Genomic DNA, 16,649 nt, shown 5'->3' with positions numbered 1-16,649 from the left:
GACATCAGAAACTGGAATGAGCCATATGGAAGGTACCACTGCAGGTGTAGGTTTGAGCCACAGGCAATCTGCTGCTAAGATTCTGCATTTTTGCAAAGATTGCTTCTTCATGCTGAGCTTCAGCTGGGGGCTGAGCACATGGCAGGAAGGGACAGGAGGACAGAACCTATTAAATATCAGAAATGGTTTCTAAGTACTTGGTTACTCCCCAGGGGTTTTCTCTGTGATGAGCTGGCCCAGGCTCATCTCAAGCCCATGGACTTTTATCACCCAGCTCATTCTCTGGATCCACAAGCCACTGAGGGAGAAAACACCAGTGCAATGCAATACCAACCATACCTGCACAGAGCAAGTTTGACCCCAAACAGGATAGGAAAGCCCTACTGTAAAGAGCAAAGAGGAGTATTAGAAGGAGTCTCATTAAATTTGCTTCTGAAAGGGGCTGGGAGTATTTTCTTCCTTAAAGAAATTTTCTGAAATTTGTAGTAAATTTCAAAAGAGGAAAATAATAACAAGAAGTGTGGGCTAAAGCTTGTCATCACTTCATGACTAAAGTTTGCCAAGCCTGGGCCTCTGACAAGTGCCTGTATGAGACAGAAATGCCATTTCTGAGAGTCAAACATGACTCAGCTCTTTACTAGTTTTACTATATATAGACGTACTCATATATGAATGCTTTAAAAACTTCAGAGAGCTACGATGTTGAAACGTTGAAGATAACAGATTACTGGGCAAATGACTAGACTAGAGCTTCATTTTCTTTTTTTTTTTTTTCTAAACAGACTTTGCATTGTCTGTATTCAATAATTGTAATAATTTAATAATTTCTTTTCTGGCTTGCACAGCAGAGGAATGCAACACGTTACACCAGCATGTTATTTCAAAATATTTTCAGCATAAATAAAGTATAGCATTATTCCAACTTGCAAGAACCTTTCCCATTTCTGTGTAAGCACAACTTACCAATTACTGCAATTCATTTAGTTAAGAGCAAGTCAGGTTGGCTTAGTTGACGAGCAGTGATGAGGTACAGACTCTGAAAAGGCCTTCCATTTAAGAACACAGTGAGATGTGTGAACTAGCAACTCTCTGTGGCTTCAGTTCAGTCCTCAACATCTTCTGGCTCAATAGGAATGCCTGGTTTTGTGAGTTGTTGGATAAAGGATGCTCCAAGGATCCAATTCATAAATTTAGCAGTGAGATCAGGAGCTATTCTATCAGTTTTAATGAGCTCCAGATCAAGTGGCTTACGTACTGTATCTTTCTCACAGTTTGTGGCAGTTGTGAAGCAGAAGGGATGCTAAAGGATCTGGCAGCTCCCTGGGAACATTTCAGTGACTTTACATTCTATATACAGGCTTTATTGCTGAGGCACAGCAGCGATCTTGGGGTTACAGTTTGGATCACAATTTCATAAAGCAAGAGACAAACAGGCGTGTTGACGAAATTCAATAGGTTATTTAGTTAAATACCTGGGTCTTTCTGCACTGGGAAGATGAATCACAGAGAAAGACAGGTGGGTGCAGCTCTCATGCCTCATATTTCACACCTGAATCTGTGCTGCACTTAATTCTTTCTGAGCCTATGATCACTCAGATTGCTCTTGGTCTGGCATCAATATTTCTTGGACTTGTCTGCAGTTTTAATACTAACCTTGCTCTTGCAAGCAAACAAGAAAATTGATGCCTTTTAATCACTGCCCAGATAGACTCACAAATAGGTCAGAGGAGGTCAATAAGGTGCTCTCTCCTCTCAAATTGAACAACAAAGGGATATTAATGACACTGCAAAGCTCCCAAAACTATGTCCACAGCATGGTCACTCTGAGAGCAGAGCTGAGGAGACACCTGCTGAGGAAGCACAAACACAGAGCAAAGCTTCTTGCTGCTGCATACTGTTCCAGTCTCTGGTTCCTCATGGGAGGGAAAACAAATGTACTCTGCACTGCAAAAATAGGAATTTTCAGTGCTTGTCCTTCTGCTTGCCAGCTCTAGTCCCCCTTCCACAACTCAGTGTCGCTGCAGAAGCTGCTCTGCCCAGATGCCACTTTGCCTTGCCACCCCTTCCACCTCTTGAGGGCAATTCCCTGACCCAAACATGTCCCAACAATAGCGAGCAGCAAACCAAACTTTGGTCCAGCAAACTGGTTCTGCTTGCAAATCCACTCCACTCCTTCAAATCTGCAGCAACTCCTAAACTTTAGCCACAAAATGTATTTATTAAATCTCTTTATGTAGACAATAACTAGAAAATAAACACAGCACACCATAGATGTGTGCCTGCACGGTCACACACAGGTCTTTTAAAGGTTAAATGCTATTACACAATAATAATAGTAATAATAATGATGATAATGATAACAGTAATAATAATAACAAAGTAATTCCACTAGGGTCCTCACCTGTGAAAGGATAACACAACCTTTCTGGAGAATGGTCCTTAATGACAGGCAGAGATGACACCAAGGAATTCTGTTCCCTTTCACAAGCTTTGCTTCTCAGTCTGTTGAAGAGTGACCCTTTTTGTGCAGAGTCATCCAGACTGTCCTGGAAGGAGTTCTTGGGCTCTGGAGACGAAAGAAGAGTGGACTTTTTCTTACGGATACATATTTCATCCATGGGAGTCCCTAGAGGACTGTCCTCAAAGGTAAACTTTTCTAGGAGTCCTGGGACTTCCTCCATCCTAGTGCCAGCTGGTTTCTGAGGTATATGGGTTGTCTTGGAGGGCCTGTGGGGTGTGAGGGATACCTCCTCTCTGTAATCCCTTAGGGATATCCCTTCTGAGCCCACAGAAGAATGAGATCGATTTGAGTAAGGGCTCCCATCTCCTACATATTTTCCTGCCCACTCTCTTATTTTAGGATCCTGTGACTGAGTGTTATTGTTGTTCATGTTCCTTTGGCTTAGGGAATACCCAGGAGTGCTGGGGAAGCTGAAGAAGGCTTGTTCTGAAGAGGCTTTGACTTTTCTGTCCAAGTCCTGCTTTAATCCTTCTGGAGCTGAGGTTAGAGGCTCCCAAATGGACCTTTTGATAGCATTGGCTATGAGCCTCAGTGGGGATTTTGGCTGGGTGGCTGCATGCTCCTTGGGAACCACATCTGGAATACTCAGAGCACTCTCTGTGTCCACTGATGAAGTTGGTGGAGCACCATCTGCTAATAAGAGAGGCCCAGGACAACCAGAGCGTTTGAACTCTTCTTTTCTCCAGCCAGCATCCTTTTTCTCCATAGCCCATGGGGCTCCGTTGTTTCCACACCCTGGACTGCTCCCACCTGGGTCTGTCCTGTTTGAGCCATACAAGGGCTGCTGCTGAGTATGAAGCCCCAGCCTCTGTTTTGCCTCCTTTAATTCTTGCTCAAGCTTTTCTTCTGGGTGTCTGGTATTTTTGCCATCTTTCTCTTTCCAATCCAGAGTTGACAGTGCTTTTGTCTTGCTGGTAAAGTGCTCTGGTTCAGAGCTGTATTTCCGTGTTTTTTCCTTCCAGTCCCAGGCTGAGCATGTCCCAGTGTCACTGTCTGTGTCTTCAGGCTCATAGAAATCAGCAGCCAATGCCTCATTCCCAAGAGATGTTCGTGGAGAACCTGTGGTGTTGCTCTGAAAAGGACAGTGGGGAACATAGCAGTGTGTGTCTTCAGGCATCTCCTTGGCTTCTTCTTTTCTTTGAAATACTGGGCTGCAGGGTTTGAAATGTCCTCTTAGAATTTCTGGTGGCTTCTTGTAAGAAGCCAACTGTGAAGTGCATAAAAAATATTTTAGGGATATAAAAACACTGCTTTGTGTAGCTTCTATTTCATAAAATATTTTATTCCATTTTAACCTCAACATAATAATAATGAACATAATATTTAATTTATACACAAATACACATGTAGATGATAATGTGAGAAAAGCTTTTCTCCCTAAAGGGCTAATATTTCTCTAGGAGTAGAGATCTAATACTACTGGAAATTTTAATAGTCTAAAAATAATGTTATTCATGCTAAGAATCTGTCATATCTTTATGAATTACCTTTAATATTTTCTTTAGAAAGAAACAGTCCTATCTCCAGGAAAACAGACAATAGCAGATCTGCTCTATTCTCCTGTGTGTTCCAGTTGCATCACCTTAGAGTTTTGAGCAAGCAAAAGAGACCATTATTCATCCTCTCTAAATGTTTTTCTAATATTGCATGTTTATGTAGCGCAGGTAGGAATGGAAGAGATGACCCAGAAAAGATTGTAAAATGTAAGATGGCAGTTTTAAACAATTAAATTAGTTCCCTCTTGTGATTATTTTTCCTTTGGTAAAGGTTTAAATTCATTACTCCAGCCACCAAAATCTTCTGCTGAAGATAGTAACAGGGATAAATACCCACTTTATGTAGCCAGTAGAACGAAACTAGAGTTCTTCCTTCTTAAAAGGGAGGCATTGTATCATCAGTGCTATGTGATAATGGATGGTGTGAAGATTGAATCCTGCTAACACTTATGTGCCAGATACCCAAATTCACATGGGTGAAGCCATTAATCTGTCTGACTTTTCATTTCCCAGAAGCATCAGAAGTAAGGCAATAATGATTGCACTTTGTTTCACACTTCTGTTTGATGACTAAAGTTGTTACTGGCCACGATCTTGGATTGAAAAAAAATTGTAAGGAACACAATAAACAAATAAACACCCTCTTAATCCTTGCTTTTCAGAGTAAGAAAAAGGCCACTAAGCAGTGCCAGTAGAGCGGGAGCTGAATGGAGTCACCTCTCCTCATGGCCAGGCAGCATTGTGCAGCTCTGCTCTCCTGGGACAGTTCCCTTCCTGGCCCCATTGTCCTACACCGGATTTCAGCCATCACCGTGGATTTGGAAGAGTTGATTTTTTCCAAGCACAGGCCCTGAGGTCAAGTAATTTTAGTCATGTTTAACCCAAGGGCGAGGACAACTGTCCAGGGCACAGAGGATGTGGGCTGGACCCTGCTCCAACTGGCTCTAGGAGTCCAGGGACGTGATGCTCTTTGCTCAGGATGGTCAGTCATGACTCCTGCAGTGCTGCACTCATGACAGGTCCACCTTTCCTCATTCTTAAAAACCTAAAAATAAAAAACCTTCAGAAAATACCATGGAAATCTGAGGTCTGGAAGGACACAGGAGATGCTCCTGGGCAGTGGCAGATGTGAATTCCTTTTCCAGCCTAAACTATTCTGTGATTTTATGACTGATGCAACAGGTTAGTGGCTAACTCCTCGTGTGATTGAGGCCTGAGTCTCACAGCCGCTTGATTTGGGAATGATGACATCAAATCCAAGTCTCTTTCCTACGTACAGTACAAATCTACTCCATCCTCAGTGGTTACTGTGAGGACCAAAACTACAGGAGCAGAGACAGCCTGCTGAGAGCAGACATGCCCCAGCAGCGGTCACAGGCATTCTGCTCTGCTCACTTCTCCTTCGTACCTGTGTTTGGGAGTGCTCCTCTGCAGCACCACTCTGGCAGCTGGCTGAGCTGTCCTTCCTGTGTAGCCCAGGTTTCTTGCTTGACAGCAGAGGAAAGCCTGCAAAAGACACAGCTTTTACCTTCCCACTGGTATTGACTTTGTCTTAAATGAAGTCTGCAATTGAAGAAGAAGAGTAGAAGATTAAACAGCCTCCTGGGTAGAGTTAAACCTGAAGAACTGACCTGCAACATTGGAGTTTATGGCCTCGCTCATGTGTGTGTGTGCGTGCTGTGCCAAACACATGTTGATATTTTCAGCGGTGGACCTGAACTGCTTCCACTTCTTGGCTGGATGTAGTGAAGCAGCTTTTGAGTTCCAGGAAACTTTCTGGAAAGCCAGTCCTCTTTAGAGGGCCTTCAGGCCTCAGAAGCAGAGGCAGTCAAAACAACCTGTGACTTTTGAACTTTGGGCAATTCCAAGAAATGAAGAAAATGGATGACTTCTGAGAGGGCTGTCCTTCAGAATGGGGACAAAATGGGAACCTGCAGGCAGTAAGGACAGAAAAAAGTCTCCCAAGCCAGGACAACAGGCAGTATGATGGGGGCTCTCCTAGGACCAGGCAAGGTAATTAATTACTAAAGGAGGCAATTTGCACCTGAAGAGAGGCAGAACTTTCCACTACTTGTGCCTATGGGAATTTTACATAACAAATAATCTTGGGACAAACAAAAGTATCCCTGATCCGAGATATTATCATGTCCAGCTATAACTGGACAAGTATATTTACAGCTCAGTTGTTAACTCCCAAGCCCAACCATTAGTTGTGAAATCCATGCAAACTTTGGTTCTTCTACATGGGGATTAAAAGGTGCATAAGGACAAAAGCAACACTCCAGAGACAGAGAGGGCAGCTCCTGCATGTGGACTTCAGCAAAGCCAGGGTGGGGGGAGGCTGAGTTTCCTCTCAGTGTCTCACCTATTTGTATCCAATCTTGATGCTACTTGTTATGTTTGATCAAGACTGGAGAGACACACTGTGCTGGAGCCTGTTAAGGAGCTCCTGCAGGGATGGCAACCAGAGGCTGACCTTTATATTCTGTAATTGAGTATGGGAAAACATGAGAATGCACAATTAGGATAAAAAAGCCACTACCACCACCACCTGCATGAGTGAGCCAGGGGGCTTCAGCCTGATCCACTAAAGCCTCCTGGCAGGAGCAAATGTGATGGTTCAGGACACTGAGGGGAAATGCAAGTGCTGCAGCAGTGACAGCTGGAACACTGAGGAAGGCATAAAACCCCCAGCCCAGGGGTCTGCTCATATCCATGGGGAGAACTGCTGCCCACCCCAGCTCTCATAGGTAGGCTTACAAGGACAGGCCTGCACACGGGAGAACATTGTTCCACATAAAGCCACAGCTCCCCATCTGTCACAGGGAAAACAATTTCATTCCCACCAAGATGCTGAACCTGTATTTTCAGCTTTGCTTTCAAAACAGGAATAAAAAAAAAAAAAACAAAAAAGTTCCCTAGGGCACTATCATGATCTTCTTGGCCCAATATCCCAAGATAAATTAAGAGCACGGCGTTCCCTGTGGCCGTGCAATGGGGATTAAAGGTTTTGAAAGGTAATATCCTGCTCTGAGCCTTTCAGCCAATATAGCCATGACACTGATTTCCTCTCCTTGGCTGCCTACCCTGTGCTGTTTATGAAACATATGTGTTTGGGGAAATATGTCTGAAAAGGAGACAGAGTTTTTTTCATGTGACTGATGATCATATGAATTTCTTTAATCAAACTGGATTAAATATAGAAACTATGACTTACAGTCTTCCTCCAGAGAATAAAAAAAGCCTTTATTCTGCTCCCAGTGTATGCTGACTGTGCTTTACACCTCATTTTAACAGCATGCTTGAGGTTCAGGCAGGCTCCTGCAGCACATCGCTTCTCTCTCAAAGGCTTTTAGCTCCCTCTAGAGCCCTTGAGGCACACGGAAGATTTTAACAAAATGATGGAAAAATTAATTGGCAAACCATTAAGTAATGCCCTTGCTAAGAACAAGCTGAAAATCAGTCAGAATTAAGAGTGACAACCCCTCCAGTCTTCCTGCTTTCCTCTCTAACAATCTTTCTTACCCCACATACAAACCTGGATCATGAATCATTATTGACTGATCTTTTAAAAACTGAGATCAATTCAGGCAAGACTTTAAATCCAAGCCTTTGGTGGAGCCAAACTCTGAGGTCTGTGCCTCTGCCCACGTGCTTTACTCAAGAGGCAGAGCCAAGGCTGACGGGGATGCCAGGAGATGTTGAGGACACCCTGTTCCACCTTCTCATGCCAGGCATGGGGGAGCCCTCCCCTGGGTGGGACACCCCACACAGCCTCTCAGAGGATGGCAGAGCCTCGTGGCTGGTGGCACAGGGAATTCCAGGGAATGCAGCCCTGTCCCGTCTGCCTCTCCAGGGACAGACCCTCACAGAGCTTGGTGGGGGCCTCCTGTCAGGACCATGAAATAGCCCTGTGGATGCTCTACTGAGACTGACTGAGTTATCCCACATGTGAGGCACACGAGGCCTCCAGGGGACTGTGGGTGGGTCGTGACAGTGCTCATGTGCATCTGACTTGAAGGCAAAGCTGATGCCAGGAAGAAAAAACACATCATTTGAGATATAAAAATTCATCCCACAGTGGGTACTTGCAAATAATATCAAAGCTTTCTTGTGCATTCAATGCCAGCAAGCTGAAATGCCTCTGCTTGAGCACTGGCACATGGGCACAGGGGTCATCATGGGCACGGGGCTCCTACTTGCTTCAGAAGCAGAGCCATAACTTCTCTGAAGGCAGATGGGACACTGAGCAGCAGCAGTTGCAGAGGGCAGCTTAGGGCAGGGTTAAAGAGCAGCTGTCCCCACCACTCCCAAATCCTGCTGTCTCTGTGCCCAGAGACGGTGGCACTCAGACCCGTGCACAGATCCCACCCTGCTGCTGCAGGATGTGTGTACATCCATGTTTCACACTCCAGTCTGCCAACACCCCTGGCTCCCAGACACAAATGCACTTCTAGCAGAGCTCTGAGGGGCTCTGGGGTGCTGGTAAGCTCCTCCAGCCCCACTCTGGTGAGGCCAGACCCAGCAGGAACCTGTCACTCCTTAGGGCACTGGCAGGAAAGTGTTTGCCCTTGCTGAGGGCTGTGCCGAGGCAGGAGGGAGATCCAGCCCCAAGCAGCAGGGGGGAAGCCGAGGGTGAGTGTCTTGTCCGGGGACCCCAGCCCAGGAGGAAGGTTATCTATGCAGCCTCAGCTGAGAGGGGTGACCACACTCTGTTTCAGAAGTGAATAGAGCACAATCTCTATCAAAACCACTGCATTCCTGTGTGATTTCCACAGGGAAAGGCAGGTCAGCCCAAACCAAGGGAAACTGCTAGAGGACAAGAAGCACTAACACTTATTTTCACCATCTCACCTCTTGGGATTGGCTTTCTCCCTTTCAACAACCCAGAAATATCACCTGGGAGTTTTTTCCCAACAGAAAAGAGGTGACAGAGCACCTGTGGCAGTGTGTCAACAGGCACGTCCAGGAGCACCTCTAATGAGTGACACCAGGTCAGACCCAGTGTCCCGCCTGATCAAAAGCAATCAGGGCAGGCAGGCTAGAGACAAAATGTGCAGCTCTGGGACAGGAGTGTGGGTTCCCATCTGGAGAACTGAAGTGGACACCACCCGCTGATGGCTATAGTTACACAGAGAACAGTCACCCAGAAAGGGAGTTTGGTCTTTTGAGGGTAAGAAAATGGAAAGAAACATTTGGTGTGTTTTAGATGTCTGTTTTCTCAACTAGTGACTCAAAATACAAAACTAGTAGTGACTAGTGACTCAAAAACTAGTGACTCAAAATATCAAAAATTCTAAAGGAAAGGAGGGAAAACAGACAACTAAAAGACAGGAAAACAGCATGAATAGAAGATACAATCACTTCTCAGGCTCTACTCACTCGTTTGGATTTTTCTCCTCCAATTCTGATACTTATTTAACGCCGTGGACTGAAAACTGTTGGCTCTCTGGAGTGCTGAGCAGAAACAGAAGGGACACAGGGTCAGCTAATGCAGCAAAAGCCAGAGAGCAAAAGTGGAGCTGGGCAAAACGGAGGAGTGGAGGAACAAAAGCCCAGTTTCCCGGCGGCAGGGGGTCCCTTTTCCCGAGCAGCCTGCAGCCGGGAGAGGGCAGCGCGCACCCGCCGCGGGATGCGGCAGCAGCTCCGCATCCCTCGCACTGATCCCAAACCCAGCCAGGGGAGGGTGGCAGGAAAAGCACCCCACCGCCAGGGATGGGGCGGCGTGAAACTGGGGAAGAAGAGGGATAAAATCCTTTAGTGGCTACATGGAGCTGCGCACGTTTTGGGGTCTGCTGCTGTCCTTTTGCCTTAAACAAGGGCTCCATTATTCAAGGGTTGATTTAAATTGCTGTAAAAAATCCCCTCTTTTCTGCTGGGATTAAAAATGCATATATGAATGTGGGGGTGGTGGGAGATGGAAAGAAACGAATGCTGGTGGCCTTTTATTTTCTGCAGAGCAATGTCTTTGGCTGTTTTTAGCACATCTTTTAGTTCTGACCAGCTCCAGAAAAGAGTTTCTTTCCATTTGAGGGCAGATTGTTCCCAAACGTCTCCCCACCTCCCGGCCAGCTATATCCTTTCCTCCCTGCACTTTCACTGGCTACAAAACCATGCAGCACCTACCTGTAGAAACCCAAATTGTTGCAAGAAGAGCTCTCTAGTGATTCCCAGCCTCACCCTTGCCTAGGCAGTGCTGCAGATATTGCATTGCCTAACACCATCCTAACATTTTACTGATGGGAAAACATTCATCCCACCCCTGCAAGCCAAGCACGGGGCACAGCTCCTCCAGGTTACCCTGCACTATGGAAATAGTGTTTGAGTTCCAGCACCAAAAAGGCAGAAACCCCCCCAAAAAGATAACTTGGTCACACTGCAGGGAGCACCCTCCACTTTGAAAAGTCTCCCCCAGTCCTACCTGCACCCTCAGAGAAGCTGCTGGTCATGCCCAGGTCAGAATACTGCTTACCATCAGCGACTTTGGATGTTTTGGAGCTTTCCTCGGGCACCACGGGGCTCCTGATGAGCGATGCCCACCTCTGGATGGGGCTGGAGCAGGCAGGGGGCTCTGGCAGCGAGGTCTGGCCTTCGCTCACCTCCGAGTTCGAGGAGTCCCCATTGAAATCAGACTCCAGCTCAGAGCTACAGGGAAAAGGGCAAGATGGAAATGGGACGTTTCAGGGGGTGCAACAAGCACCAGCATGAGCCCCGACAGCAGTGTGGGTGTTTCAGAGGAAGAGGTGCCTGGCAGCCAAAGCTGATGTCCTCATTTTCCTTCTTTCATCACCGTTATTGACAGGACTGTGATTTGCTGTAGGTGCTACCCAGCTGAGCTATCCCATTCCCATCAGACTCTGGATTTGCACCCTCACAACGTTCAGCAGCTGGAATCAAAGTGCTGCTGAGAGGGACTTGGGGTGAAAGCCCTCACTGCTCACACAGCAAAGCCAGGCACTTCTGCCTGCAAGGCTGTGCAGCAGGATGAACTAAGGGAATCAGCATTTGCAATGCTGTGATTGGCCTGGAAACAATGCACAAGGGTCAGAACTCTACACTTTTCACATTTTTTCCTGCAGATTTGTGAAAATAAGAAGAGAAAGGAGCCCAGAGGAGAGGTGTGAGGATAGCCACAGACCCAGCAAGCAAGGCTGAGTCAAGAAGCTGGAGAAAATTTTAAGCATAAGTCTAGAGAAAGAGGATTGAGAGAAGCTACCTAAGCAGCCTTCAAATGTGCAAATATGTCTGTAGGAAAGAAGGAAACAAACTCTCCTAATTCCTAGGAGCTGCAGGGCCAGCCCATGTAACACTGAGCAGTGCAGGGAGGCACCTGAGCTGATCACAGAGGCAGATTATGGCAACCCCTTGTGTAAATGCAATTAAAAATACACCACATAAACACACATGTGGATGACATGCACATCCCGACCTTGCCTCAGGGCACAATAACTGTTTGAGGTGATTATTAGCCCTTTTTCTAATAATCAGGCCATTTCTTTCATCTCTGAAGTCCAGGCTGTAGGGAACAGACACCATCAGCCCTTCTGATGTGACCCCATTCCCACTGCCACACATGAGTGCAGCAGGATCCCACTCAGCCTCTTTTGCATGCAAACCATACTGCCAACCTAATTCTTAGATTTACTGTGATGATTAATAGCTGTGCCTCAAAAGAAGAGGAGCTCACACCGTGAGAACTCCTGTTGGCTTGGCAGGAGAATGCTGCTCTGTGCTTATACAGAAGAAAGCAGGGTTTTGTTGTCACAGCCCAGGGCACAACTCAGGAGGAAGAAGAGGAAAAGGAGAGGCTGCAGGCCTGTATAAAACCACACATTTGGGTAGCACCCACCAATCCTGGCCCCCAGCTTCACCCAGATCAAGCCAACAGTACTGGGAGGCCAGGGCAGACAGGACAGCAGGCAAGCGAGCACTTCTCCAGGTGCACTGCTCTCTCAGCAGGCTGAATCAGAGTGGCCTTGAATTTCACGCTAAAACACACTTTTTAAGCTGACTTTCAAGCAATGTCAACCATACAGATAGATATAGACATATATATGTAAAAGTATAAATACATGAAGGCTTTGATAGCTGAGACCCTGTGCGGATGGAGAGATACCACACTGAGATCGGGCAGAACGCCACACCAAAGGAAAAGAAAAAAGCCCTGCCATTAACATTGATTGATATCTTTCTGCTTTAAAGAGCATAACGTGTGTTTTCCTTGGCCAGCAAGGAGGTAAGGAGGTGCTCTAGTATGAGGTTTCTCCTCTCGTCTCTGCTGGAATGGGGGTCATTATTCACAGTACCTAAAGCCTGAACTGCAAAGCTGTGTCACCGAACTGGTCGTTTTCCCAGTCCCACCGAGTTCCTGCAGCCAGCTCAGCAGTGCCATTTGTCACTTGCTGTTTCTCTTGTCCCCCCTTTCAGGCAGGGACTGTCCTGCTGGAGCAGCCCAAGGCAGAGGGGGCAGTGGGACGTTTACCTCGGAGCCACTGGCACCCGCTGTGCTGTCACCCCCTGTGCCATGTCCTGCTGGCAGGGAGCCAGAGGCGCTGCTGTCCAGCCACGGGGGAAGGAGCTGATCCCTCAGATCAGGGGGATTAGCCGGCTCTCATCGCTGCCTGGACGCCAGCAAGGCACCACGAGCTGCAGGGTGTTAGCAGGGGATGCGAGCACATGCTCTGCAGGGGAGCTTGAAACAGGTAGAAAACCCTTCCCTGTGTTCTCCAGTTCCTCATGGACAGGTTCATCCTTCCCTGTAAGAGCACCAAGCACTCACAGAGCACAAACCCCACTTAAAACCACCTCGGGGAATAGCAGAAAGTTGCTTTTCTCAGAGCCAGGTTGCTGTCCAAAAGCTGCACACAGCAGCACAAGTGGGCATTTAGAGGGTGTGGGGAACCTGAATGAGCTTCCCTGCAGAGCAGCAGTGTTTGTAACAGTTGGACTCTTGGGTTTGCCTTTTTTCCTTTTTGTTTTTCACTCCCCCTCTTACTGTTTAGTTCTCAGTAAGGAAAAGTGCTTTACTCAGGGGATACCAATCCAATCTTTAGATGGAATCAACTGCCACAGAACCCTGCCCAAAAGCAAATATATTCTCATAAGTATGTAGAAATTTGGCTTCCTCTGACAGCTCCCCAAGGTTCATCAAATTTCAGATTTCTTAGGGATGGGCAGGCTCTCAAAACCCAGGAGAGGCCCAGGGTGTGGAGCTGCAGGATGAGGCCCAAGGTGGGAGGTGGCCAGGTCACAGGATGCACCTTTTGCCATAACACACCCATTGCCCAAATCCCTGTGTAACAAAAACTGTCCATTCCAAGAGCTGAACCCAAGCTGATCACAGCAATGTTTATCCCTCTGATTCAGGCCCCTGTGTGGGATGGGAATGTTTGAACATTTCCTGCAAAGTGATTCATGTGCCTTGTGGGGATTCATGGCTGCAGTTTAGAACAATTGTTATTCTGAGCATTTGTGGGGTTTTTTTTGTTTGGTTCTTTTCTCCCAATCCCCCTAGTTGTACATACATCCAGAACTATATTTTGTTACGATTTTCTTTAGCATTCCAGAGAAAACCAAACTGCTCTTGTAGGTTTACTTGTATTTTAAGGTACCTGCTAGCATCACTGGTGACCATGACTCGAACGGCGAGGAGGTTGTGCTCAGCCATCTCCTCCTCGGGGATGACCCTCACGATGGCCCACTCGGGTGAAGGGGGTGAGAACCAGCGCTCCAGCTCGTGGTGTTCAGGGATGCTCCTCGCCTTCTTGGGGGAGGTGGGCTCATCAGCCACAGGCAGGTAGCAGCCTGGGAAGGCACAAAGGTGACAGCAGGCTGTTAGGGGAGGAGGGAGTCCATGGGGCACCTCACCCCTGCACTTGAGTGGTCCTTGGCTGGTGGTTTCTCCCTGGGGTCCTGGGCTGTCCCCAAAGCACAGGCAAGGTGTGTGCACTGACAGCCTGGCATGGCAAAAACACCCCTCCAGCCCAGTACAGCCCTGTCAGGGCTCCTCAGCTTGGATCCAGAGAGAAGGAACCTTCAGGAGCAGCCTCAGCTTCTGCAGCTGCGGGTCCTGGTGCTGCTCAGTGGGATGGACATCAGCCTGGTGCCTGGTGGCAGCAGTGCCACACGAGCCAGCCACACAAGTAGGGATTTATGGGCTCTTTTCCTTATGGACCTGTGTGTGTGGCTGGAGGCAGATGAACCAACCTTGCTTGGGTGGATGAACCTTCAGCCTCACACTGCAAGTTTAGGTCAGTTTAGGACAGTGGGAGTGAGCAAAATAAACACAGACCCTTCAGGTCATTTTTGATTGGGTACAGCAAATACAGACCCTGATTTGTGAAAAGAAGCGGCATCCCAGCAGTTGAACAGCGCTGTCCCTGAACTTCACACTCAGGCAGGGGCAATAAAGACTAAAACCTCGCTCACCCCAAGTGATTAAGACAGGAGACCATTTCTCCCTGTGAAATCCTTCATTTCTGAGCAACCTTATGTACCCACAATCTCCCACTCAAGCAGATACAAACTTTTCAGCTGCAAAGTTCCCTGGGGCTGGGTGCAGAAGGGACACATGACAAGCTCCAGGAGAGTGGCTGTGTTTGGTTCACTGCCCATGTGTGGTGCTTTTACTGTATCCAATTCAACACCAGTGCTTCTAATTTACACCTGTGTAACTGGGAGAAAAATATCAAACTTGGGACATGGCTTATTTTCTAACCTGCTGGAGCAGACCATCTAGTTAACATCAATTAAACTCCTATTTAACTTGCAGTGCCTCCATTTATTGCAGGACTGCATTCACCCCATCCTTCTCCTTGCAGGAGTTTTTATCTTGAACGTGCTCAGGCCCTACATCCAGCTCAATAGCACCACAGCAGCCACGTGTTTCTTGACTGCAGAGGTTTCATTTCCTCTGGGAAATGGGAAGAAATTCATACCTCTCTGATTTTTATGTCTGACTTCTAGTTTGGCCCAACTAGGCTACCCACCCAAGGATGCTGTGGGCTCCAGCAGCTAAGTAAAAATCAGTGTTTTGAGCCAATTTGTAAACCCCAAATCCTTCAACTCAACTTTCTCCTTAAAAGATGCTGCATTTTACATGAAAATCAGAGCAAGCAAAGGCAAATAATAGTTTGCCAGCTCTTTCTATAAATTCTGCACCCATGCTGGCAATAAACACTGCCCAAGGTCACTTCAAGTGGCTGCTAAAGAAAGTCAGTTTTGCCGTTGGCTTGCACACTCAGTATGTTCCTTTCCTCCCTACTCACTATGCTTTCCCTGCCACACTACCAGGAAAGAGGAAAAAACATGTTTATGACTAACAGACACACAGCTGGAGACCATCAAAACCCACAGACAGACAGACAGACTACCTACAGTGATCCCTAGCATGGTTCCTGAACGTGAACACATTTCCAGTCAACACGTCCCCCTGCAATAGCTTGCAGCACATCCAGTTTCCAACCATTAGGGACATATAGTAGTCAGAGCTGGTGAAGGACCTCAGGGTGCCATCCAGGACAACAGATGACAGTGATGGATGGCACCATTACCTCTCTGAAGAGATAAATTTCTGTGCTTGCTTTTTTTCTATTGCATTCTTCTTGGGTTTGGTTTTTTTTTTTTGCAAATTTCATTCTGGCATCTCAATCTCTCCCCTTCTTGAACTTTGCACCCAGAAGCTGACCCTCTCAGAAGGCTGTTAAAACAGGAAAGCCCTTTCTGAGCAAGTTAAGTTTACATTCACAGTGATACCAACCAGGCTCAGGACCAGCACCCCAGCTAATGGCAGGGGGCTTGGACTAGTCCTCTGTAGATGCCTTCCCACCCAAACCACTCTAGGATTTGAAAGTAAACCCACTCCTTACTAAGATATTTTATCAGTATTTTAGTGAGACATATAAATTGAATAAATTATGTTGCACTCAGCTCCATAAAAGCAGAGACTAGGCCATCTTGGTGTTTCAGTGCATGGGACACCCACATGTGCACATTAACTCCAACACTGGCTTACACATTCTGCAGGGCATTGGGAAAGTTTAATGCTAGAACCTCTGTCCCTCATCACAGGGCTGCACCTCGGCTAACAGGCTCAATCAGAAAGCAGAGATGTCCCAGATGTCCCACACCACTGGGATTTTTTGTAGGGTCCCTCCTAAGAAGCAGGAGAGTTTTCAATCCCTGAGGACAGCAGGGATCCGGAGCGAATTCAGGCAGCAGGGATGTGCTGCTGCCAGCCTCGTGTAAGCACCGTGGGGAGAGAGTGTGGCCAATCCAAACAACAGCCCAGAGCTCCACAGGCCTGGATCCCACCTGGCAGTCATTACCTGCTCCCCCACAGCAGTGCAAACACATCCGTCCGGCCACCACTGCTCCCGTGCCACGGGCCAGCACTGCCGCTCGCGTTTGAGGAGGATCCAAAAGGAGAAGTTATGCTCTGATACAAACAAAGCATTCAAAAAGAAATCTGGGACTTCTTTACAGCTCTTACTTTGCGCAGTTAGAGAAGAAGGGCTATGTGAACTAATTTCTGATGAATCAGCCCAAAGGTTGAGTACTTACATAAGGGTGAGGCACACGTTTATGCTCCTGGAGAGATGTTAGGCTAAATTAGAAGTAGGTCATTCAGAAAG

General features: G+C 47.1%; 1 protein-coding gene across 1 annotated transcript in view; it reads right to left on the bottom strand.

Moving 5' to 3' along the window:
* The window catches only part of MICAL2 (microtubule associated monooxygenase, calponin and LIM domain containing 2), a 114,329-nt gene that overhangs the window by 15,009 nt on the left and 82,671 nt on the right, over positions 1-16,649 (bottom strand). The window contains exons 26-30 of the mRNA XM_068194658.1: positions 13,629-13,821; positions 10,490-10,662; positions 9,400-9,474; positions 5,426-5,523; positions 2,402-3,728 (exon numbers count right to left, since the gene is read on the bottom strand). Of these exons, the coding sequence (XP_068050759.1) occupies positions 2,402-3,728; positions 5,426-5,523; positions 9,400-9,474; positions 10,490-10,662; positions 13,629-13,821 (1,866 nt within the window). The remainder of the gene's footprint in view (positions 1-2,401; positions 3,729-5,425; positions 5,524-9,399; positions 9,475-10,489; positions 10,663-13,628; positions 13,822-16,649) is intronic.

Source organism: Anomalospiza imberbis, chromosome 6 (genome assembly GCF_031753505.1).
Source record: "Anomalospiza imberbis isolate Cuckoo-Finch-1a 21T00152 chromosome 6, ASM3175350v1, whole genome shotgun sequence".
NCBI classification, from domain to species: Eukaryota; Metazoa; Chordata; class Aves; order Passeriformes; family Viduidae; genus Anomalospiza; species Anomalospiza imberbis.
Note: the sequence above shows the minus strand (reverse complement) of the source record. Positions and strands in the feature narration are given on the sequence as shown.